The sequence below is a fragment of the Tripterygium wilfordii genome, chromosome 4 (genome assembly GCF_013401445.1).
Source record: "Tripterygium wilfordii isolate XIE 37 chromosome 4, ASM1340144v1, whole genome shotgun sequence".
Taxonomy (NCBI): domain Eukaryota; kingdom Viridiplantae; phylum Streptophyta; class Magnoliopsida; order Celastrales; family Celastraceae; genus Tripterygium; species Tripterygium wilfordii.
The window spans coordinates 12,901,957-12,927,304 of record NC_052235.1 but is presented as its reverse complement, the minus strand read 5'-3'; the positions used below and the strand labels follow the sequence as shown (position 1 = coordinate 12,927,304).

At 37.2% G+C, this 25,348-nt stretch overlaps 1 protein-coding gene and 1 pseudogene across 1 annotated transcript; both read right to left on the bottom strand.

Annotated features, from left to right (window-relative positions):
• Positions 1-705: 705 nt before the first annotated feature.
• On the bottom strand, positions 706-4,192 carry LOC119996979 (annotated as a pseudogene).
• Positions 4,193-18,858: 14,666 nt separating this feature from the next.
• On the bottom strand, positions 18,859-22,455 carry LOC119996978 (disease resistance protein RPS2-like). The gene has a single exon (XM_038843756.1). It carries the CDS (start codon positions 22,453-22,455, stop codon positions 18,859-18,861), a length of 3,597 nt encoding a protein of 1,198 aa, XP_038699684.1.
• Between the last annotated feature and the right edge of the window lie 2,893 nt (positions 22,456-25,348).

Sequence of the window (25,348 nt, the reverse complement as noted above, 5' to 3'; positions counted from 1 at the left end):
TCAATTCATAATTTCATCAGATTCAACTAGCGATAAATAGACACGATTAATTGTGTCTCTATGAAAATAAAACATCTGGAATTTCAAAACCCAAATTTATCCAACAATTAAAAGACAGAATTTATTATGTCCTACGAAATAAAACACATGCGAAAGTTTTCAAATAAATAAATCCTAACAATACCCAATAACCCACAAACATATATCTATGGCGTTGTTGCACTCATGCCACCAGACACTAGTCGCCATTAACAAACTCACCTGAAAGGGGGACAAAACAAAAGGGTGAGTTAAATAGCCTAATAGGGGTATAATACCTGACAAGAACTTGAATATCTAAGGGAGCAATCAATAACAATCGAGATATAAAATGAACAACAGGTGTAGAACAAGTTTACGTATATATATCTATCAAAGTCAAAAGTGATGAAACAGAACAGGGTAGGAACAATATAAATATGATCATACCACAATCATTATCAACATTGTATATATATCAGCACCCAAACTACCCAGACTAGCAGAAACAAACCCTAAACCCATATCACCAGAAACAAGACCCAAACCCATAGCACCCAATGATAAGAACCCACCGCACATAAGAATAGTTTTTCTGTTGGTGGTTGCAGTTGATCTTTACCTACCATTAAATTAAAGAATCAAAACAATTCATCAACTTCAGGAACAAAAAAAAAGAAGAAGTAGCTTACATATACCAGTCTCTGCAGAGCATTAGCCGCCATTTATTCTTCTTCTTCTTCAATTTCAAGTAGAAGCCCTGAAAGAAATTCATCTGGACAATTAATTGGTTTGATGGATAAATGAGTATATATATGAGGAAGTGAAATCAAGTAATACACATGCATTTAAGCATACCTTTGTGGTCTTTTATGACTGTATCTAAGTTCTTGCCCTCAAGTGCTATCTTAACCGAAGGATACTGGCCAGTCATATGAATGGTCTCCAACTTGGGCGTGCTTTGGCTCCCTGGCAAGTCACCAGTGTAGAAACCAACTAGTTTTGGAAGGTTCCGCAAGCACAAATGTTGTAATTCAGGAAACAACACCTTATGAACAGCCTCTTCGCCCGTCTTCCTTCCAACTATCTCCTCCAATTCCTTGCAATGAGAAACTGATAGCTCTTCCAGTTGCTCAAGTCTTTGAGCTGTAGACCAACGGAAAAGAACTTTCAATTTGGGGCACAACACAATTTCCACCCTTTTCAAGCTGCGAAAGGGCATTAATCCAGTAGCCTCTTCTCCTGTTTCCCATCCAACAATCTCTTCTAATTGCTTGCCATCATAGACAGTTAGCTTTTCAAGTTGCTCAAGTTTTTGGGCTACAGACCAATGAAAAAGAACTTTCAATGTGGGGCACATAAAAATTTGCACTGTTTTCAAGTTGCGCAAATGCACCAATCCAATAGGGCCCTTCCACAACTGCACTAAATTATACAACCATAGTAGCCTCATTTCCGTCAAATTGACAAGTACTCCTTCCTCCTCCTCAACAGCATCCTCTACTTCTTCTTTGAGATCAAATAAGTACTCTACTGCTTTACAAGCAAATATTTCCAGAACTTCAAGCTGTCGCATTCTTCGTAACAAATTAAATGGAATGCCGATATTTAACATTTTGGGACAGCCTTCTATATACAATTTCTTCAGCCCTACAAAGGAGTAGGGCATGTCAACAAGAACCATGCCACACAACCCCCTAAAGCTCCGTAAATGCCGAAGTTGCAGTTCCTCCAAATTTAAAAAACAAGTTGGTTGTGAAATCTTATTTTCCTCCTCAGTATTGATCAATAACTCCAATTCATCGCATTCTGCAACTCGTAGTTCTTTCAAGACACCGAGACTGTCTCTGCCAACCAATAAGTAGGGAAGGATGTTTCTGAATCCATGGAAGCAATAAATACTTAAAATACTGACACCTGGCAATAATGTCTCAATCCTATTTGGAAACGCCATGTCCAGCCTTCCATATCCGCCATCGAGGTGCAAAATGTTCTCAAAAGAGTCATATACAAAATCATATCTGTTTGAGCCCACTTGAATGGCAAAATTATCCAAGTGGGGAAAGACAAAGTTCTCAGGTATCCAACTAATGTCATCTATATAAATCCTTAACACATTTAAGTGAGGATGACATTTGATCAGCTCGGCTACACTACAAGTACAAGACATGGTCTCAGTCACATAGAGTTCTTGTAATTGCGAAAAATTCCAATCTGCAGCTAGTGTTCTTGTGTAGTTGAAAAGAGATGAACAATTAGAACAATAATGCAAATCTAGCAACCTCAGGTTCTTCAGTTTCCTCAGTGCATCCAGCGGCTCTTCAAATATGCAGTATCTAAAGCTGACAACTTGGAGCATTTTTAGCTCTCCAAGTGCGCTAATGCCCCGAATAAAAATACTATGCCCAATAATTAATGTCCGGAGATTTGTGAGATGACTAAGTGATGGCTCCAAGCTTCTCTCTCGAAAGTAAGCGTTACGATTTTGATCTAAAACTCTGAGCTTTTTCATTCCCTTGAATACTTCTTCTGGCATTTCTTGCTCAAGATTGCAGTCATGCATTACAAATATCTCAAGGTTTGGGCATTCCCAAGAATCAGGGTACTTTTGGATTTCATTTCTCGTCAAAGAGATTCCAATAGCATTATATTCATCCATACTCAATTCATTTGGCCACTCTTTCAAAACCTCGCCATCTTTCACAAGATATTTATCCAATACAATTGTTTTAGCAACATCGCGGACAACATCATGCATTTTGATGCATCCTTCTATTTCACTTTCCACCAGTAAAGAAGAGGCTTTAAGATTGTTTATTATTGAATGTGCTCATCTTCTGGCGTCTTGAATTTTGTTGATTATCTTAAATATATTCAATCCCACCCCATATCTAACCAACCTCTCTATTTCAATGTTATAATCCTCTGGGAATAGACAACAAAGCAAGAAGCAAGCCTTGGCCTCCTCATCTACCAAATAATCATAGCTTAATTTGATGCACCTGAACACATTTTTTTCCATGTCTTCAACGTTTGTGGGCCTCGAATTCTCGAGCTCTAGAGCTGCCTCTTTCCATTCTTCTAAATCTTTCCCTCTCATAGCATTTCCCACTGTCACAAGAGCGACAGGCAAACCTCCGCACTCTTTGGCAAGTTTCTCTGCCACAGTTCTCATCGTGGGAGAGTTAATAATGTCTCCAGCTTGCAACTTAAATAAGTTCCAAGATTCTTGTTCAGTTAGGACATCAAGACTGACAATTCTTGTACCTTGGACACTTACGCCCATGGCAGTGCATACCTGTCTACGACATGTGGTGATGACAACTTTGCAACCCTTATGATCTTCCCCTGAAGGAATGCCGATAGTTGCAAGATCAAGTTTGGCCCAAACATCATCCAATATAACAAGGACCTTATTCTTACTTTTTAGTTGATCACATAACCGACTCGCTCTTACCATCGTACCTTTTTCTCGTAGTTCTAAACCCAATAATTCTGATATCTGATCTTGCATACTTTCAACATTAATAGTTTGTGACACCACAACCATTGCCACATTTTCGAAAAGCTTCTCTTCTTTACATTTTCTAGCGATTTCTTTCACTAAAGTTGTCTTTCCCACTCCACCCATTCCATGTATGCCCACAAAATTAGTAGAATCATCTCTCAATGCAGCCATGACCTCTTTCATAGCTAATTTAGTTGTTTCAAAGAGTACAATATCTTTGGACGCCATGGAATCTATCCCTGGAGGAGGTGCAGGCAGAGAAACATCAATATTAAATAATGCTTCTTCTTCACATAGCCTTTTTATCATCTCATTTTTGCTCACTGCTTCTTTGCTTAGCGAGTAACGTGTTTTCAGATCGGGAAACCACCCTCTAAAATATCTCTTGTTTACTTTCACATTGTCTTCCAAGAACTTTTTGGCCTCCATCTTGACTCCCTCAACCCTTGTTAACCAATGTTGAACGAGCTTTCGAATTACTTCACCATTTCTTTTTGCTGCTTCCATGGCTTCATGCACATCCTGCTCCATTTTCTCCAAGATTTCAAGTTGGTGCTCAAGAGCCACAATGTTGTCATCATACGTACACAGATAAGCAAATTGAAACTTAATCGATTTCAACGCACATTCCCCGATTTTTCCAAGGATGGAGGTCACCATGTCCATTACCCTGATTTAGAAAGAAGAATGATAGCTATCTACAGATGGAGAAAATTTATAAAGATTGTATACTACAAGAATTTCACAGATTACCAACTGATATATATATATATATATATGATGATGATGATGATGATTGATGAAATACTATCATGGATAATTTGATGAAATTCTATCTGATTTGGTTCTATATTCGTGCAATCTCTGTTTTGAAAATTTTTTTAACAGGAGGAATAAATTAAAATAAAATATGATAAGTTTATTACTCACAGGTACACAAGAAGGAGCAAGAGCATCGGTGGGCAGCAAGTGTAGGGCCAAGATAGAGACAGTTGTAACTTTTGTATTGGTCTATTCTGTTTTGTAACAAACTCTGAGTATTTAGTCTGGCAGAGTTAGTGGGTTGGGCAGTCTGGAATTGAGTGGGAGACATGTTGTCTTTTGGAGGTCCTAACTCCTCGAAAGTTAGGTTTATCTTTGTATTTTCAATGCCACTTTCTCTTGTACTTCCTTTCAATCAAATATAGAGACACAGTTCTCTGGTTTACCAATCATCCTCATTGTTGTTGCTGTGATCTTGCTGTGTTATTCTGCTGTGTAACTGTTGTGGTCTATCATTGGTATCGAAGCAGTGACGGTACTGGTATGGCCAAGACGAAAATGGAGGGACGAACAGATGCTTTGGAGAAGGACATGGGGGAAATGAAATCTGTGGTTGGCGGTCTAAAGGATGATATGGACACGATGAAGCTATACTTGGCAGAGGTGCGTGACTTCTTGAAGGTCCGCGACACCTCCTCACGGGGAAAGGACAAGCTGGAGGGTGAGTCTTCTCAACCACCAGAGGTTCCCTTGGAACCACGCACCACAGGAGCAGGGGAGTTTAACCATCGGAAGCTTGATTTACCGATATTTTCCGGTGATGACCCTGCAGGATGGCTTTTTCGAGCAGAAAGGTATTTTTCGGTGAACCAAGTGGTGGAGCATGACCGCATAGCTGCTGCGGTGGTCTGTTTGGAAGGGAAGGCCCTCAGCTGGTTTCAATGGGTTGAATCACGCACTCCTATTGTCACTTGGCAGGCTTTTCGTTCGGCTTTGTTGAAAAGATTTCGTAGCTCTCAAGAGGGGACGGGATATGAGTGTTTGGTGGCGTTGAGGCAAGATGGCACTGTCGCTGAGTACCGTGAGAAATTCGAGCTGTTGTCGGCACCTTTGAAAGACATCAGTGAGGAGATGTTGGCTGGGATCTTTGTTAATGGGCTCAAGGATGTTATTAGGGCTGAAGTTAAAATGAGCCCAAATTTGTCATTGATGGACCTGATGGAGTTGGCCCAGCGAGTAGAAGATAGAAACCTAGTTTTGGCCCAAGCTAGAGTCTTGCAACCTCACCGTATTTTCTCATCCAGTGCAAGTCGTGGCAGCGCTTCATCCCCAACTCCGGTAAAATCAGTAGAGCTTTCAAGACCCTTGCCATCCACCAAGCCGGACGTTGCTACTACTTCAGCCGTGCCAGGACTGAAGCGCGATTCTGTTCGTCACCTGTCTGATGCAGAAACTCAGAGGCGGCGTGAACGAGGTCTTTGTTTTCGTTGCGATGAAAAATTCCACCCCGGTCATCGCTGTAAAAATCGAGCTCTGCAAGTGTTGCTGGTTTCCGATAACGAAGAGGAGGAAGAAGCTACAACAGATACCCCGATTGAAGAAACCCTTCCAACTGAAGTTGCTGAGAACAACAATCTAGAGCTTTCAATGAACTCTATTTTGGGTCTGTCAACCAACAAGAGTACTCTTAAGGTGCGTGGATTACTTATGGGCCGCGAAGTAATCATTTTGGTGGATAGTGGCGCGTCCCATAATTTTATTTCACCAGAAGTGGTTTCACTGTTGGCAATTCCAGTGTTCAGCCAACGAAAATTTACAGTCCAAGTCGGCAATGGAGTTTGTGTTACGGGGGCAGGGTATTGCCGTGGAGTCAATTTTGCTGTGCATGGGGAGGAGTTCAGTGCTCACTTTCATGTTTTTGATCTGGGTAGTGCAGATCTCATATTGGGTATAGCTTGGCTACGGTCTTTGGGTGATATTTCCACTAATTATCAGAAATTGACGATGAGGTTTAGTAACGAAGGGCGAACTGTGGTGTGGCAAGGCGACCCCTCATTGTCAAAAACTGTAATTTCACTCAAGACTATGTTGAAAACAGTACGCAATGGTGATTTGGGGTTCTTGGTTGAGTTTGGAGCTTGTCAGATTCTAGAGTTTGGGGAGTGTCAAATGTCTAACAACCACATTGCTAAGGAGATTAGTGGTATTCCGCTGGAGTTACCATCTGAGTTACGTGATATCTTGCTCAAGTTTCCTGCGGTATTTACTGCTAAGGAGGGTTTACCCGTGAAGCGCCTTCATGACCATGCTATTGTTCTCCGTGACGGGGCTTCCCCACCAAACATTCGGCCCTACAGATACCCCTATTACCAGAAGAATGAGATTGAGAAGTTAGTACGTGAAATGCTGGCAGCAGGGATCATTAAACCTAGTAATAGCCCATATTCTAGTCCGGTTCTGTTAGTGAAGAAAAAAGACGGTGGATGGAGAATGTGTGTGGATTACAGGGTTTTAAACAAGCTGACTATACCAGATAAATTCCCCATTCCCATCATTGATGAACTCTTAGATGAGCTACATGGAGCTACGGTATTTACGAAACTGGATCTTAAATCTGGTTACCACCAAATTTGTGTAAGAGATCAAGACACTGAAAAGACCGCATTCCGGACACACGAGGGCCATTATGAATTTCTTGTTATGCCATTTGGCTTAACTAATGCCCCTTCAACCTTTCAATCGCTGATGAATGCCATTTTTCAGCCATATCTCCGTAAGTTTATTTTGGTGTTTTTTGACGATATTTTAATCTTCAGCTTGGATTTGTCCTTGCATTTGCAGCACCTGGAGATTATCTTTGATATACTTTGCCAACATGAACTGGTTGTGAATGTCAAGAAATGTGTTTTTGCTCAATCTCAAGTGGAGTACCTCGGTCATATTGTTAGTTCCAAGGGAGTTTCGGCTGATCCTGCTAAACTTCAGAGCATGCTTAATTGGCCAGTACCTAACAACATCAAATCCTTGAGGGGATTTTTAGGCCTCACAGGTTATTATCGTAAGTTTGTGCAAGGCTATAGCACACTTGCTCTTCCCTTGACCAGTCTGTTGAAGAAAAATGCCTTTGAGTGGGGAGAAGCAGCCCAGGTAGCATTTGACCAATTAAAAAGGGCAATGTGTGAAGTACCTGTCTTGGCATTACCAAATTTTTCTAAAGAATTTATTGTTGAAACTGATGCTTCTGGAAGTGGTTTGGGTGCAGTCTTAATGCAGGATGGGCATCCTCTGGCTTATTTTAGCCAGTCTTTGTCTCCCCGCGCTCGACTCAAGTCTGTTTATGAACGCGAGCTCATGGCTATCGTATTTGCTACCCACAAATGGAGACACTATCTCTTAGGGAGGAAATTTATTGTGCGCACTGACCAGAGTAGCCTGCGTTTTCTGTTAGACCAGCGTGTGATTCATGAAGGACAACAAAAATGGGTTACTAAACTTCTTGGCTTTGACTTTGAGATACAATATCGCCCCGGGCTTGAGAATAAAGCTGCTGATGCTTTGTCTAGAATGGGGGAGACTAGTGAACCTGCCCCTCATAACATCCACACGGGGGAAGGTTCGACAGTGCAGCCATTGTTATTGGCAGGGCTGTCGGTTGCTTCTTGTCCCACCTTGCTGGATTTACAGGATGAAGTCTTGCATGATTCTCAATTGAAGGAAATTATTCAATCTCTTTTATTAAGTCCTGATAGTAAACCTCCCTATAAGTTGATTGGTGGTACTCTTTTCCATCATGGCTGTTTAGTGATTCCAAGGAATTCTCCTCGTATTATTGCTCTCATGCAGGAGTTTCATTCCACTCCACAAGGTGGTCATTCTGGGTTTTTTCGCACCTTCAAAAGAATTTCCAATGTATTATTCTGGGTGGGCATGCGTACTGATGTTAAGACTTTTGTGGCCCAGTGTGATGTTTGTCAAAGACACAAATATTCAACTCTCAGTCCACAAGGACTCTTACAGCCCTTACCTGTGCCTACTAAGTCTTGGTATGACATTACTATGGACTTTTTGGGTGGCTTGCCGAGAGTTAAGGGGGTGGATACTATCTTGGTGGTGGTGGATAGGCTAACAAAGTATGCACACTTTCTCCTTTTGGGGCACCCTTATTCAGCTATGGAGGTGGCATTCCTATTTACTAAGGAGGTGGTTAGGTTACATGGTTTTCCTCAGTCCATTGTTTCTGATCGTGACAGGGTATTTGTAAGCCATTTTTGGTCTGAATTGTTCAAATTATCGGGTACTACTCTGAAAATGTCAACAGCGTACCATCCTCAAACGGATGGTCAATCGGAGGTCGTTAACCGTTGCTTGGCAGAATATCTCAGGCGCTTCACAAGTCAACATCCAAGGCAGTGGCCCAAGTGGGTAGCATGGGCAGAATTTTGGTATAATACTTCATTCCATAATTCTGCAGGTATGACTCCCTTTCAAGCTCTCTATGGGCAGGCCCCTCCATCCCTATTGAAATTCTCGGGAGATCTGTCAGGAATAGAGGAAGTTAATTTGCTTTTGCAAGATCGTAATGCTATACTAGAACAACTCAAGGAACATTTGGCTGTGGCACAGAATAGGATGAAACAATATGCTGATAAGAAGCGTAGGGAGGTGATCTTTACTCCAGGAGACCGGGTTTATGTTCGCATACAACCCTATAAATTTAAGTCTCTTGCGAAACGTCCTTACCACAAGCTCAGCCCTCGCTACTATGGTCCATTTGTTGTGCTAGAAAGGATTGGAGAAGTTGCCTATCGATTGGAGTTACCTCCAGGGACTACAATTCACCCTACCTTTCATGTATCTCAACTGAAATCATCCTCGACTACTGATGTTACTTCTCAAGCTCTACCAGCAACCTTGACTGAGGACTTGGAACTGTTGGTTGTTCCTGAAGATATCAAACAAGCAAGAAGGCTCATATCGGGTCAGTTGGAAGTGTTGGTTAAGTGGAAGAATTTGGATGACTGTGATAATTCCTGGGAATCGGCTGAGGATATACAGCAGCAATTCCCTACCTTCAACCTTGAGGACAAGGTTAAACTTCTAGGGGAGGGTATTGATAAGTTTATTACTCACAGGTACACAAGAAGGAGCAAGAGCATCGGTGGGCAGCAAGTGTAGGGCCAAGATAGAGACAGTTGTAACTTTTGTATTGGTCTATTCTGTTTTGTAACAAACTCTGAGTATTTAGTCTGGCAGAGTTAGTGGGTTGGGCAGTCTGGAATTGAGTGGGAGACATGTTGTCTTTTGGAGGTCCTAACTCCTCGAAAGTTAGGTTTATCTTTGTATTTTCAATGCCACTTTCTCTTGTACTTCCTTTCAATCAAATATAGAGACACAGTTCTCTGGTTTACCAATCATCCTCATTGTTGTTGCTGTGATCTTGCTGTGTTATTCTGCTGTGTAACTGTTGTGGTCTATCAAAATATAAAATCTAATTTATTATAAAATTACCAGCCGCTATTTCAGTTGGTAAGTATCTCTACCTACTGATTAAGCTGTATCTCAGTTTTTTAGTACTTCAGTTTTTCAACCGTTTTGTCGGTTGATAACGAATATTTTAAGAATATAAATACTTACCAACCGATGATTTATCCATTGCTGTACGAAAAATAATTCCAACCAAAAATATAATTGTTGAAATCGATTTTTCGGTTTCAAATTACCAACTGATTGTGAAATGGTTGGAAAAGATATTTTCAACGAAATATTTTTTTTACCCACCAAAAAAAATTCCAACAAAATGTAAAAATTTTACAACCAAAATATCAGTTGCAAATTACCAACCGATTTAAGAAACGGTTGGAAGAAAATTTCCAATGAGATATTTACCAACCAACAAATATCGGTTGGAAAATAGATTTCCAACCTATGCAGTGATTGGAAAATCGCTAATTTCTTGTAGTGGCAGAATATAAAGGAAACCATTAATCCTATCCATCAAAATTTATCCTCGACTCTAGAATCTAGATCGTCAGTGCTTGTAAGGTCTCTCTTGTGCATGTGCATTAGTGCCTGTGTTTGTATGCTGCATTATTGATGTAATATTAGATATAGTCTAGTATGGTACACAAGGCTCTTGTGATTGTGTGGCATGTTAAGTTCTGGTGAAATATTGAACTGAAGACAACTAAGGAGACAAGGGAAAATCTTAAAAAAGAATTTCAGGGTGAGAGTTAGGTCACTAAAGCTGCTAACACTCAAAAGAGAGTTTGAGCTAAAGAGAATAAAGGACGGAGACAATGTGAAAGATTACTCTGTAAAATTGGTTGGATGCAGGAGCAGAGAGCTTCTATGAGAAATGAAAAAGTTTCTAAGGAGCACCTGGACTCGTATATGTATTCAATTTGAGTAGGGATAATGGTAAATGATATATTTTTAGACATAATGCTAATGGTAAATGATCTAATGGTTTTTCATAATGCCGCTGGATCTATGGATGGAGAATGTATAAGTGATTTAAACAATTTTAACATACTATAATTGAATGGTGTAGGACAAGATTTGCATTATTTACTTAACTATTAGGAATTATTATTGTTGTGTTATTAAGGGGTTTTTTTTTGTAGTTAATAGGAATTTTAGTCAAATTATTAATTGTATTTTACTACCTAGTACTTTTTGGTAATTTCATGTCTATATTAGAGTTTTATAGTTTTAGTATCTATAAGGCTATAGAAATCTTCGGCAAAAAAAAAGAGATGTAGAAATCTTCGGCAATAAAAAAAGAAGATGAATGATGAATTAATATAATATTTTGGAGTTTCTCTCCAAATTTTTTTGGTGGATTCCAAGTTATGTTGGTTTATTTGTGAACTAATCAAACGATCATTACGTACTTCCGCACAGCATTAGTAGGTATCAGAGAGGAATTTAGCCTTTCAAGATGGCCAACAATGAAGGAGGGAAAAAATGATATAGTCATTGAACGGAAGGTTAATAATTTTTGGGAGGTATTAGAGGAGGTCCAATATATGCTTAATCAATTCAATGTCAATTAGAATCAACTGATCAATGGGTACTGCGTTCGTGACGTTGCACGAAACCAACCTATTGATTCATGTTTTGACGCAAAGAATGTACAAGATTCATGTTTGTAATTGCAACGATATTCCTTACTTTAAAATGCTCAAAATCCAAGATTACTTGAATTGGTTGTTTGATTTGGAAGAATATTTTTCATTATATGAAAATCATGAAAGAGAAGAAGGTCGTTATATGGAATTCACAAAAGAGAAGAAGGTCAAACTTGCATCAAATAAACATAATGAATATGTAGCAAGCTGGTGAGATGAAATACAACTTAATCGAATTTGACAACACTAGAATGAAATGGTTGCTTACTATTGAATTTTTTTTCCTTATTAGTATGAAATTTTATTTAAATTGAATCAGCTGATGGATCAATTCTTCGATGATTATTACTCAAAGTTTGATGAGGATGGCAAATTGTTCGACATAAAACAAGAAACTTTGAAGGTTAAGGAAATTATCATTGATTCAATTTCACAAGCATCTGAAGAGCATCCAATTCAGATGATAGTGTTAAAATTGAATTATATGATAATTCTGTGGAGAAAAAATCACAAGAGGTTGAGAACAAATCATAACAAGTTGTTTCTTTGGAATAGAATATTACAAATTCAACCAATGGGAGCGAAGATGTTAAAGGATCAATTCTTTGTGGGTATGTGAAGACAATTTTTTTAGTCAAATCTTTAACTCGAGGGCAAGTTATTTTTTCAAGTGGAAGAGACTAGTGTATGATAGGGTTTGTATTATTTACTTAATTATTATTGTTGTGTTATTAAGAATTTTGTTCTTTTAGTTGATAGGAATTTTAGTCGCATTATCATTTTAAATTTTACTGTTAGTATTTTTTGGCAACTTTATGTTTCTTAGGCCTTATAGTTTTAGTATTTATAAAACTGTAACCATCTTCGGCTAAAAAAGATGAATAATGAATTAATATACATTTTGAGGTTTCTCTCAAATTTTTTTCATGGATTCCATGCTTTCTTGCCAGATTTAAAGTTTTGTTGGTTTATTCATGAACTAACCAATCGATCCTTACTTCCGCAACATGTCAATGAAACTCTTTATTTGGTGGATAAGTTTTTCACTTTCTCCTTTGCATGAATAAAGTAATCACAACGTCAAAAGGCAATTTTATTAGCATCCATGGCCAATCGCTTATCGAAGAGTTTATTCCTATGAAACGAAAAAATATCTAGAAGTAAAATCGAAAAAGATGCACAAGATGAAAGAACAAGATGAAAATTTTAAGAGACAAAGCAAAGCATAATGTTTATTCCCTCCCTTTCATTTTTCTGTGTTTATCTTCTCCTCTTAAGTCTTATCATGAAACCATTATATATGCAATAAGAAATATTACGTACGGCAGAAGAAACTACTGCTAGTAAAGGATGACAAGGATCAGATGATAAGAGCATACCTTTGTGATCTTTTAAGAAGTTTGCAATAAAACTTGACAAATACTCGAGCCCGCAGCTGCAGAACATGAGATGAAAGTGAAAACACAATAAGATAGGATGCTTAATTATTCTTTATTATAATTCACTCTCTTAGCATGTAATCCATCTGAACCCAAAAGCTTACACTATTAACCATTTAAATTCGAGTGTTCAACTAAAGTAAACTTTTAAAACGACACATGCCCCAATGCCTCATCCTTCTTCATTCGATACGTCAGAGACGAAAAAGAGACAACAAAAACCAACAATTTTCTTTTACCATCAAAGCTCCCCCTCCCCCTCCGAAAAAAAATCCTCTTATTTTCCTGTGTATTATACTCTCTCAAGTCTTATTGTTCAGGGAAATCACAATACACACATATAGACATACAAAATCACATAACAAATTATAAGGGAAAAAAAAAGGGCAGATGAAACTACTTGCAATAGAGGAATAAAGAGTCAGAGCAAACCTTTTTGTGATTTGTAGCTAGTTTGCACTAAGAATTTCAAATAATGGAGATTGCCGCTGCACAATGTGGGATGAGAGGAAAACACAATAGGGATGCTTAGCTCTTCTTTGCTATTTCAGTATGTTCATGAAGCATAATTCTTTGCTTTCAGGGGTAAAAAGGCATCATATATACTTTATAGTTTCTTATGGGGAGGGATAGGGATAACCTAAAATCAAAGAAATGAACAAATTAGATGTCTTCCTGAAAGGGTGGGATTTGTTTACTTTTATTTTTCAATATTCTTTGAGTCTGATAAGGTTACATTAAAAGGGGACAAGACATTAACCATAAGATGGGGAACCAATGATGCGAGATGATAACTGGAATTATTAATGTTTGTATGAAATTGCATCATGTTAATAATGAACAAAGGAGAGACAAACACCATAAGAAACACATTGCAGATGACTTTGCCTCACTTTCTGTTTCGATTCAAAAATGAAGAGTGAGTAGAGTTAAAGGGAGGGAGAGTTATGGGAGGGCGGATTATTTTTACCCAACTTTACTTGGGCAAGAAGATAGAGTTAATGAGAGTTAATAGTTGTGAGTAACAAAAATACCCTTATTATAGTTGGGATGTGTGAACAATTTTTATGGATAATTTAAGAAATAATAGATAAACTTTTCTCTCACGTCAAAAAACCCCTAATTTAAGGGTTACAAAATGTTGAATTGGAGAGTTAAGTGAGGGGCGAACTTTCCCTCCATTACTCCACTTAACTCCCTCCCATGCAATCCAAGCAAGGTGAATTTACTCATAATTTCTTAACTCTCCTTAACTTTAAAATATCAATCCAAGCAAGCCCTAACAATCAATGAAATGAATGAATTAGATGTCTTCCTTAAAAAGCTAAGATTCATAGGTAAACATGATATACTCAGACCTTATCCCCACATAATATGTAAGAGATTGTTTATAAGAATTAAACCTATGACATCTAGAAGCGCTAGCTAAGATTCATAGGTAAACATGATATATTCGTACCTTTTCCACACATAATATGTGGAGAGATTGTTTATAAGAATTGAACCTGTGACATTTGGGTTACCCCACCGTAATTGTACCACTGGGGCATATGTTCGTTTGTAAGACTAAGATTCATAGTATTAACGGTATTAGAGATTGGTGATTTTGTCACTAACAGAAGGCTTTCTAAATCACAACGAAATTAATGCATCTTGTCGTGTCATCAAGAATGTAAATAATTATATTCTATGTATGTCTGTTAATAGTGGATGGGAGATAGTAGTTTTATGTTGTGATGATCTGAAGCCTTCTAATAAATTTCCTTATAGGTGGGTTATCCAAAATACAAAGTAAATCTTGCCGAAATTTTGTTACAAATTTTGGTACATGTGTTTTATTATGAGGTTGATGATCCCCATTTAATATGAAGTATTGGATGTAAAGTGAGTTCTACATATGTATTTTTAATAAATGGCTGTTTTAATGTCACATACGTTTGAGGGTCACAAAATGGGGAATGTAGCATTGTTCTTATTAAATATGTAATGCCCCGTCCCAATAGAGAGTTTTTGAAAATACTAAACTAACCTCAACGCAATAAAACAACTAGCAACGTTAAGACAAAATATATAAAGTCTAATGAAATTAAATACGTGGAAACTCAAAAAAAATCCTAACGCTAAGGAATCCTAACCTTACAGTGTCATGATCCAAAAAATAGGGCACGTGGCCGGTGCATTACCCCAATGGATAGGGGACATTGAGGCCAAGCAAGCCTCAAAGCATATAACAAACCATTTCAATCAAATAGGAAATCATATTTTACATAATATCGATAAATCCAAAATAACTTCAGGGCCTATCGGCCATACATATAAAAAAAATCCTATATGTAGTTAATGGAGCTTCTAAGATCATTGATGTGAAATTTTAGACCCACTAAAAATATAGCGATTCCAAACCCAAATGATACTCGCAAGTGCACGAATCAGTTGTAGTGTACAAGTGGCAAATACGAGTGTTGTATCCACAATAACTGAATATTAAATATTTACAATTTCAACTCCTCGTAATTATCAGTGAAAACAAAATGAATGATAATTAACACAAGTAGACAAACACTAAGGATTCGATTTCACCAACTCTATTGTATTTAAATTATTTAGCTGACAATTATCATTTCATTTATGCATATCAAAGATCAAGTCCCTTAATTTATGTAATAGTCATGGCATCTAACTTACCATGTCTATCCTTAATTGCAACCATCCATGGACATCTGGATTGGCTAGGACAATCAAGAACACATTAGGATCTATAGTAACTTATGTAACGATCACAAAGACCCTAGTATATGCCATTTATGTCTAGGTAACTCTGGTATTAACTGCAAGAAACAAGTCTCAAATTGGACATGGGAGTGATGGAGGCTACGTATGGCCGACCATGTCAGTGTAAGAAGATGGTGCCGTAAATGTAAATGTAGTAATGATGCAAGTGTAGATACGGGTGGGTGTAAGAGAAGATGGTGATAGTCGGTGATAGAGAAGATATGGTGAAGTTTAAATGAGGTGGTTGTCAATAAGCAAGGGAGTTTTGCCCATGGCAAATGTTTACTGTGGAGATGATGTTAATGCATGAAATGATGTCAAGAAGAGATATACATATATGTGTATATATGTATAGGTGGGAATGGTAATGGTTTTGACATATCATGTGATGGGCTTTGGCAAGTGGCTAAACGTGGGCTAGTGAGCCAAATTCGAGTGATGTGCTTCAAGTGAGAATCAAGAAATGGGTCAAGATGGTAGTTGACACAAGCAAATGAGCTCTTCACGAAATGGATCAGCAAATGTTGAATATGGGTTGGTATGAATTGGGTCTGAAAATATAAAAACAAATATAAAGTGATTAAGAATGATATTTGTACTTTAATGGTGTAATAATCACTTTAAACCCTAATTATGTGACAAATGCCTTAATAATTCATTATTAAAAATGTACATTTTTGGCACTTATCAATCATATATGTATACAAAATAAAAATTTAGAAAATATCATAGAACCTTCCTGCACAATGATGTCGGACTCACCAGAAATGGATGAAACTCTAAGAAACTGAAGATGGTACAGGATTTGCCGAATCTACTCTATCTGAAACAAAATGTCAACAAATAAAGCGTGAGTCACAAGACCCAATGAATGAATAATGACTCAAATAATCCAAGGGGGACAAGCATAATTGAAAAGGTTCAACAACAAAATAATAAACCAAACTAGATATGGCCTGACAATCAAAATCGTGATCGAACATTTGATAACACAGGAGTGCCCTATATGAAATTAACAAAATCTGATTATTATATCGGCATACGAGTCAATGGCAGGAATCAAAACACAAGTCAGATGCTTGTCCCAAATATCTTACTCGGCTTGAGAATTATCGAAATAAATGTTTCAACAGATTAACGCTACGAATATGGCGTTTTGAAACTAATGATAACGAAGGTTATGAATTGCACAATGAATGGGAGTTTTATCGTCGAACTATTTATCGAATCAACAATGCATTATTTAAGGCATTATCCACTCACCTAATACACTCCACTCCAGATATCCGAATACTACTCTTCCCTCCCAAGTGTCCAACAATTTAAAATGATCGCTCAATTAACTTAACTGAAGCGTTCACTTTATTTTCGAAAGTACCTACAAATTGTTCCAAAATTTAATCATACATTTTACTGAATTTCGGCAGCGTAATGACGTACGTACACGAAACCCAAATTATCCCATAATTCAGAAAATCCCAACACTTCATATAAGTTTCCACAGCTTCAACATCTACATGTGCATACCAACCGTCCTTCAAATCTTTGTCTTAATTCCTCTGTTGTGGAATGGTCCAGAATTGGTTCACCAAGAAACTTAAGCAGCCGTATGTAAACTAGGGTGAGACTGACTCTTCAAACTAGGGCGTGCAAGTCCGTCCTTAACGGTTCGATCAATTTGTGTTTCTTAGTTTGCTTCATCCTTGAAGTTCTCTTACCACCACTGGGATAAAATCTCAAAACTTGAATCTAGAATTTTCGAGTACCATGGAGAAAAGGACATGCCGAATGAATAGTACGTGTGGAGGAGAAAAAAGGTGGAGTTCATATTTGTATTTGCGCACACTAGCCAAATTCCATTCTCTCCCCTTGTTCAATTTGGTCTTTTAATCACCCAGTTTTCATTCCTATCAAGTTATATACACACACACCACACTTAGTATCACTTCATTCGTTCGATAATTGTCAATAGACAGAGCTGTAACAAGAAGCTATATTTTTCATTAATTCAAATTACAATGCGGTGGCAACTATGGTTTAATATATATAGAGGTATATAACGGTAACTTTGGGTAACGTTGGGAGGTGTGTCAAACGTTCATATTTTAACACAAACGAATGATTGTGGCTCCTCAAATTCGCATATGTATTGGCATTCTTGCATTCCTATGAGTCATACCTCCCAACGTTATTGATGCTGCTCATGTAATGCTTGGTCAGGCTAGATATCCTCCTACATCTTTCGTTTGCTTATTATTACTCTATTGTGTCCGTCTGCTTATTACTCTTTCGCATCCATCAGTGGTGGATCGCTCTTTATTCTTCTTCTGTTTCTTTTCAATACGTTGTGAATCCAAACCAAATTGCTTCTAAAATAGGCTTTGTGAATGAAAGTAGTGGTCGAAAAATTAGAGAAGGGGATCTGCAAAATTATTAAAATAACCTCAACAATCCAAATATCATGCAATGTCCTCTAGAATCATTCATCTCAATTCATAATTTCATCAAATTCAACTACATAAATAGACATGATTAATTGTGCCTCTATGAAATATAAAACATCTGGAATTTCAAATCCAAATTAACCTGAATTTATCCAACAATTAAAATACATAATTTATTATGTCCTACGAAATAAAACATACGAAGGTTTTCAAATAAATAAATCCTAATGATACCGAATAACCCACAAACATATATCCATGACGTTGTTGCACTCATGCCATCAGGCGCTGGTCGTCATTAACAAACTCACCTGAAAGGGAGGCAAAACAAAAGGGTGAGTTAAATGGCCTAGTAGGGGTATAATACTATAATACCTGATAATTACTGATTATCTGAGCACGCAATCAAATCAGATTATCAATTAGTAACTGAATTCCCTAGTGTGATTTTAGTTTTTTTTTTTTGATATATCTACAAGTTTTTATTAATACTGAAAGATAAGAAGAGCCAAGCCCTTAAACCCCAGAAGCAACTAGCCCTAAACCCACATCAGCCAATGACTAGATTCCAGACCCAAAATACCCAGACTAGCAGAGACAAACCCCAAACCCATATCACCAGAAACAAGACCCAAACCCATAGCACCCAATGATAAGAATCAAAACAATTCATCAACTTCAGGAGCAAAAAAAAAAGAAGTAGCTTATATATACCATTCTCTGCAAAGCATTAGCTGCCATTTATTCTTCTTCCTCTTCAATTTCAAGTAGAAGCCTTGAAGAAATCATCTGGACGATGAATAGGTTCGATAGATAAATGAGCATAAATAGGAGGAAGAGAAATCAAGTAATACACATTTAAGCATACCTTTGTGGTCTTTTATAATTGTATCTAAGTTCTTGCCCTCAGGTGCGATCTTAACCATAGGTAAACGGCCAGTCGTATGAACGGTCTCCAACTTGGGGGTGCTTTGGCTCCCTGGCAAGTCACCAGTGTAGAAACCAACTAGTTTTGGAAGGTTCCGCATGTACAAATATTGTAATTCAGGAAACAACACCTTATGAACAGCGTCTTCGCCCGTCTCCCTTCCAACTATCTCTTCCAATTTGTTGCAATTACTAACTTTTAGCTCTTTAAGTTGCTCAAATCTTTGAGCCATAGACCAATGGAAAAGAATTTTCAATTTGGAGCACCCGTGAATTTCCACTATTTTCAAGCTGCGAAAGGGTATTAATCCAGTAGCCTCTTCTCCTGTTTCGCATCCAACAATCTCTTCTAATTTCTGGCAATCAAAAACTCTTAGCTCTTCCAATTGCTCAAGTCTTTGAGCTACAGACCAACGGAAAAGAACTTTCAATTTGGGGCAGTACTTAGTTTTCACCCTTTTCAAGCAGCGAAAGAGCACTAATCCAGTATCCTCTTCTCCTGTCTCCCATCCAACAATCTCTTCTAATTCCTGGCCATAATCGACACTTAGCTCTTCAAGTTGCTCAAGTTTTTGGGCTACAGACCAATGAAAAAGAAGTTTCAATCTGGGGCACTTATCAATTTTCACTATTTTCAAGTTGCGCAAGTGCACCACTCCAATACGGCCCTTCCACAACTGCGCTAAATTATACAAGCGTACTAGACTCATTTCCCTTAAATTGACAAGTATTCCTTCCTCCTCCTCAACAGCATTCTCTACTTCTTCTTTGAGATCAAATAAGTACTCTACTGCTTCACAATATGATATTTGCAGAACTTCAAGCTGTCGCATTCTTCGTAACAAATTAAATGGAATGCCGATATTTAACATTTTGTGACACTCTCCTATGTACAATTTTTTCAGCCTTATAAAGGAGTAGGGCAAGTCAATAAGAACCATGCCACACAACCCCCTAAAGTTCGATGAACGCTGAAGTTGCAGTTCCTCCAAATTTAAAAACCAAGTTGGTTGTGGAATCTTACTTTCCTCCTCAATATTGATCAAGAACTCCAAGCCGCATTCTGTAACTCGCAATTTTTTCAAGACACCAAGACTGTCTCTGCCAACCAGTAAGTGGGGGAGGATGTTTCTGAATCCACTGAGGCGAGATATACTTAAAATACTTACACCTGACAATAATGTCTCAATCATGTTTATGTGCAGCCTTCCATATTTGCCATCGAGGTGCAAAATGTTGTTAAAATAGTCACCTACAAAATCATATCCGTTTGAGCCCACTTGAATGACAAAATTATCCAAGTGGGGGAAGACAAAGTTCTCATGTGTCCAACTAATGTCATCTATACAAATCTTTAACACGTTTAAGCGAGGATGACATTTGATCAGCTCGGCTACACTACAAGACATTGTCTCAGTCACACAGAGTTCTTGTAATTGCGAAAAATTCCAATCTTCAGCTACTGTTCTTGTGTAGTTGAAAAGAGATGAACAATTAGTACAAGAATACAAATCTAGCAACCTCAGGTTCTTCAGCTTCCTCAGTGCATCCAGCGGCTCTTCAAATGTGCATAGTCTAAAGCTGACAACTTCGAGCATTTTCAGCTCTCCAACTACGCTAATGCCCCGAATCAAAATTCTTGGAATCGAAATTCTTGAACGAAAATACGTTGGACCAATACTATGCCCAATAATTAATGTCCGGAGATTTGTGAGATGACTAAGTGATGGCTCCAAGCTTCTCTCTCTAGAGTAATAGTTATGATTTTGATCTAAAACTCTGAGTTTTTTCATTCCCTTAAATACTTCTTCTGGCATTTCTTGCTCAAGATGGCAGTCATGCATTAAAAATATCTCGAGGTTTGGGCATTCCCAAGCATCAGGGTACTTTAGGATTTCATTTCTCGTCAAAGAGATTCCAATACCATTATATTCATCCATACTCATTTCATTTGGCCACTCTTTCAAAACCTCGCCATCTTTCACAAGATATTTATCCAATGCAATTGTTTTAGCAACATCGCGAACAACATCGTGCATTTTGATGCATCCTTCAGCTTGACTTGCCACCAATAAAGAAGAGGCTCTAAGATTGTTGATTATTGAATGTGCTCGTCTTCTGGCATCTTGAATTTTGTGGATTCTCTTAAATATATTCAATCCCACCCCATATCTAACCAACCTCTCTATTTCAATGTTATAATCCTCTGGGAATAGACTACAAAGCAAGAAGCAAGACTTGGCCTCCTCATCTACCAAATAATCATAACTGAATTTGATGCACTTGAACACATTTTTTTCCATGTCTTCAACATTTGTGGGCCTCGAATTCTCGAGCTCTAGAGCAGCCTCTTTCCATTCTTCTAAATCTTTGTCTCTCATAGCATTTCCCACTGTCACAAGAGCGATAGGCAAGCCTCCACACTCCTTGACAAGTTTCTCTGCCATAGTTATCATTGTGGGAGAATTAATAATATCACCAGCTTGCAACTTAAATAAGTCCCAAGATTCTTGTTTAGTTAGGACATCAAGACTGACAATTCTTGTACCTTGGACACTTATGCCCATGGCAGTGCAGACTTGTCTACGGCGTGTGGTGATGACAACTTTACAACCCTTATGATCTTCTCCTAAAGGAATGCCGATAGTTGCAAGATCAAGTTTGGCCCAAACATCATCCAATATAACAAGGATCTTATTCTCACTTTTTAGTCGATCACATAACCGATTCGCTCTTAGCATCTCACCTTTTTCTCCTAGTTTTAAACCCAAGAACTCTCCTATCTGATCTTGAATACTTTCGACATTAATAGTTTGTGACACTACAACCATTGCCACATGATCGAAAAGCTTATCTTCTTTGCATTTTCTAGCAATTTCTTTCACTAAAGTCGTCTTTCCCACTCCACCCATTCCATGTATCCCCACAAAATTAGTAGAATCATCTCTCAATGCAGCCATGACCTCTTCCATAGCTAATTTAGTTGTTTCAAAGAGTACAATATCTTCGGACGCCATGGAATCTATCCCTGGAGGAGGTGCAGGTAGAGAAACATTAATATTAAATAATGCCTCTTCTTCACATAGCCTTTTTATCGTCTGATTTTTGCTCACTGCTTCTTTGCTTAACGAGTAACGTGTTTTCAAATCGGGAAACCACCCTCTAAAACATCTCTTGTTTACTTTCACATTGTCTTCCAAAAACTTTTTGGCCTCCATCTTGATTCCCTCAACACTTGTTATCCAATGTTGAACAAGCTTTCGAATTACTTCACCATTTCTTTTTGCTGCTTCAATGGCTTCATGCACATCCTTCTCCATTTCCTCCAAGATTTCAAGTTGGTGCTCAAGAGCCACAATGTTGTCATCATACGTTCTCAGATAAGCAAATTGGAACTTAATCGATTCCAACGCACATTCACCGATTTTTCCAATGATGGAGGTCACGATGTCCATTACCCTGATTTAGAAAGAAGAATGATAGCTATCTATAGATGGAGAAAATTTATAAAGATTGCAGAATATAAAGGAAACCATCAATCCTCTCCATCAAAATTTAACCTCGACTCTAGATCGTCAGGGCTTGTAAGGTCTCTCTTGTGCATGTGCATTAGCGCATGTGTTTGTATGTTGCATTATTGATAAATCTTAAAGAAGAATTTCAAGGGAGTGAGAGAGTTAGGTCAATAAAGCTGCTAACACTCAAAAGAGAGTTTGAGCTAAAGAGAATGAGGGACCAAGAATGTGGTTGGAAATATGCTAATAAGTATGCCGGAGAGGTTTGAAGCTAAGGGGTCTATAGTTGAATAATCATGTGATCTCAAGAAGCCCTTATGCTTGAGCTGTGCAACAAACTACAAGCGCAGGAGCAGAGAGCTTCTATGAGAAATGAAGAAGTTTCTGAGGAGCACTTGGACTCATATATGTATTCAATTTGAGTAGGGATAATGGTAAATGATATATATATTTTTAGACATAATGCTAATGGTAAATGATCTAATGGTTTTTTATAAAGCCGCTGGATCTATGGATGGAGAATGTATCAGTGATTTAAACAATTTTAACATACTATAATTGAATGGTGTAGGACAATATTTGCATTATTTACTTAACTATTAAGAATTATTATTGTTGTGTTATTAAGGGTTTTGTTTTCTGTTCTTAATAGGAATTTTAGTCAAATTATTATTTTTATTTTACAACTTAGTAATTTTTGGTAATCTCATGTCTATTAGAGTTTTATAATTTTAGTATCTATAGGGTTGTAGGAATCTTCGACAAAAAAAAGAAGATGAATGTGTAGCAATCTTTGGCAAAAAAAAGGATGAATGATGAATTAATATAATATTTTGGAGTTTTGCTCAATTTCTTTTGGTGGATTCCAAGTTATGTTGGTTTATTGTGAACTAATCAATCGATCCTTACTTCCGCATTGCATCAGTTGGTACCAGAGTAGGATTTAGCCTTTCAAGAAGGCCAACAATGAAGGAGGAGAAAATGATATAGTCATTGAACGAAAGGGTTTTTGGGAGGCATTAGAGGGGGTCCAAGGTATGCTTAATCAACTCAATGGTGTTCTTGATGTTGCACGAAACCAACCTACTAATCCATATGTTTTGATTCAAAGAAGGTATAAGATTCATGTTCGTAATTACAATGATATTCCTTACTTTAAAATGCTCAAAATCCAAGATTGCTTGAATTGATTGTTTGATTTGGAAATTTTTTTTTCATTATATGGAAATCATAAAAGAGAATAAGGTTGTTACATGAAATTCACGAAAAAGAATAAAGCCAATTAAACTTGCATCAAATAAACATAATGAATATGCAACAAGCTAGTGGATGAAATACAACTTAATCGAGTTTGACAATGCAAAGATAAAATTCAATCTTGGCCTCGAATGAAATGGTTGCGTACTGTTGAATTTTTTCCTTATTAGTATGAAGACATTTTATTTAAATTGAATCAGCTGATGAATCAATTCTTCGATGATTATTACTCAAAGTTTGATGAGGATGGCGAATTGTTCGACATAAAACAAGAAACTTTGAAGGTTCAAGAAATTATTATTGATTCAATTTCACAAGCATCTTAAGAGCATCCAATTCAGATCAGTGTTAAAATTGAATTATATGATAATTCTATGGAGAACAAATCACAACAAGTTGTTTCTTTGGAATGGAATAGTACAAATTCAACCAACGAGCGTGAAGATTTTAAAGGATTCTTTGTGGGTATGTGAAGACAATTTTTTAGTCAAATCTTAACTCAAGGGTGAGTTTTTTTTTCAGGTGGACGAGATTGGTGTAGGGTAAGATTTGTATTATTTACTTAATTATTATTGTTCTGTTATTAAGAATTTTTTTCTTTAAGTTAATAGGAATTTTAGTCACATTATTATTTTTAATTTTACTATTAGTACTTTTTGATAAATTTATGTTTATTAGACTATATAGTTTTAGTATTTATAGGATTGTCACCATCTTCGGCTAAAAAAGATGAATGACGAATTAATATACTTTTTTGAGGTTTCTCTTAATTTTTTTAATGAATTCCTAACTTTCTTGCCGGATTTCAAGTTCTGTTAGTTTATTCGTGAATTAATTAATCAATCCTTACTTCCACACCATGTCAATGGAAATCTTTCTTTGGTGAATAAGTTTTTCACTTCCCCTTTGCATGAATAAAACAATCAGAATGTCAAAAGGCAATTTTAGTAGCATCCAATCACTTATCGAAGAATTTATTCCTATAAAATGAAAAAAATATCTAGAAGCAAAATGGAAAAAGATGCACAAGTTGAAAGAACAAGATGAACATTTTAAGAGACAAAACAAACAATGATGTTTATCCCTCCCCTTCATTTTTGTCTGTTTGTGTTCTTCTCTTAAGTCTAATATATTATGAAAACCATTATATATACAATAAGAAATATTACGGTAGAAGAAACTGCTGCTAGTAAATTAGGGATGACAAGGATCGGATAATAGGAGCATACCTTTGTGATCTTTAAGAAGTTTGCAATAAAATTTGACAAGTACTAGACCCTGCAGCTGCAGAACAGGAGATGAAAGTGAAAACACAATAAGATAGGATGCGTAATTATTCTTTATTATAATTCACTCTGTTAGTATTGTAATTCATATGAACCCAAAAGCTTATGCTATTAACCATTTAAATTCTAGTATTCAACTAAAGTAAAATTTTAAAATGACACATGCCCTATCCTTATTCATTCGATACGCCATAGATGAAAAAAGACAATAAAAACCAACATTTTTCTTTTACCATCAAAGCTCCCCCCACCCACCCCCCAAATCCTCTTATTTTCCTGTGTATTCTACT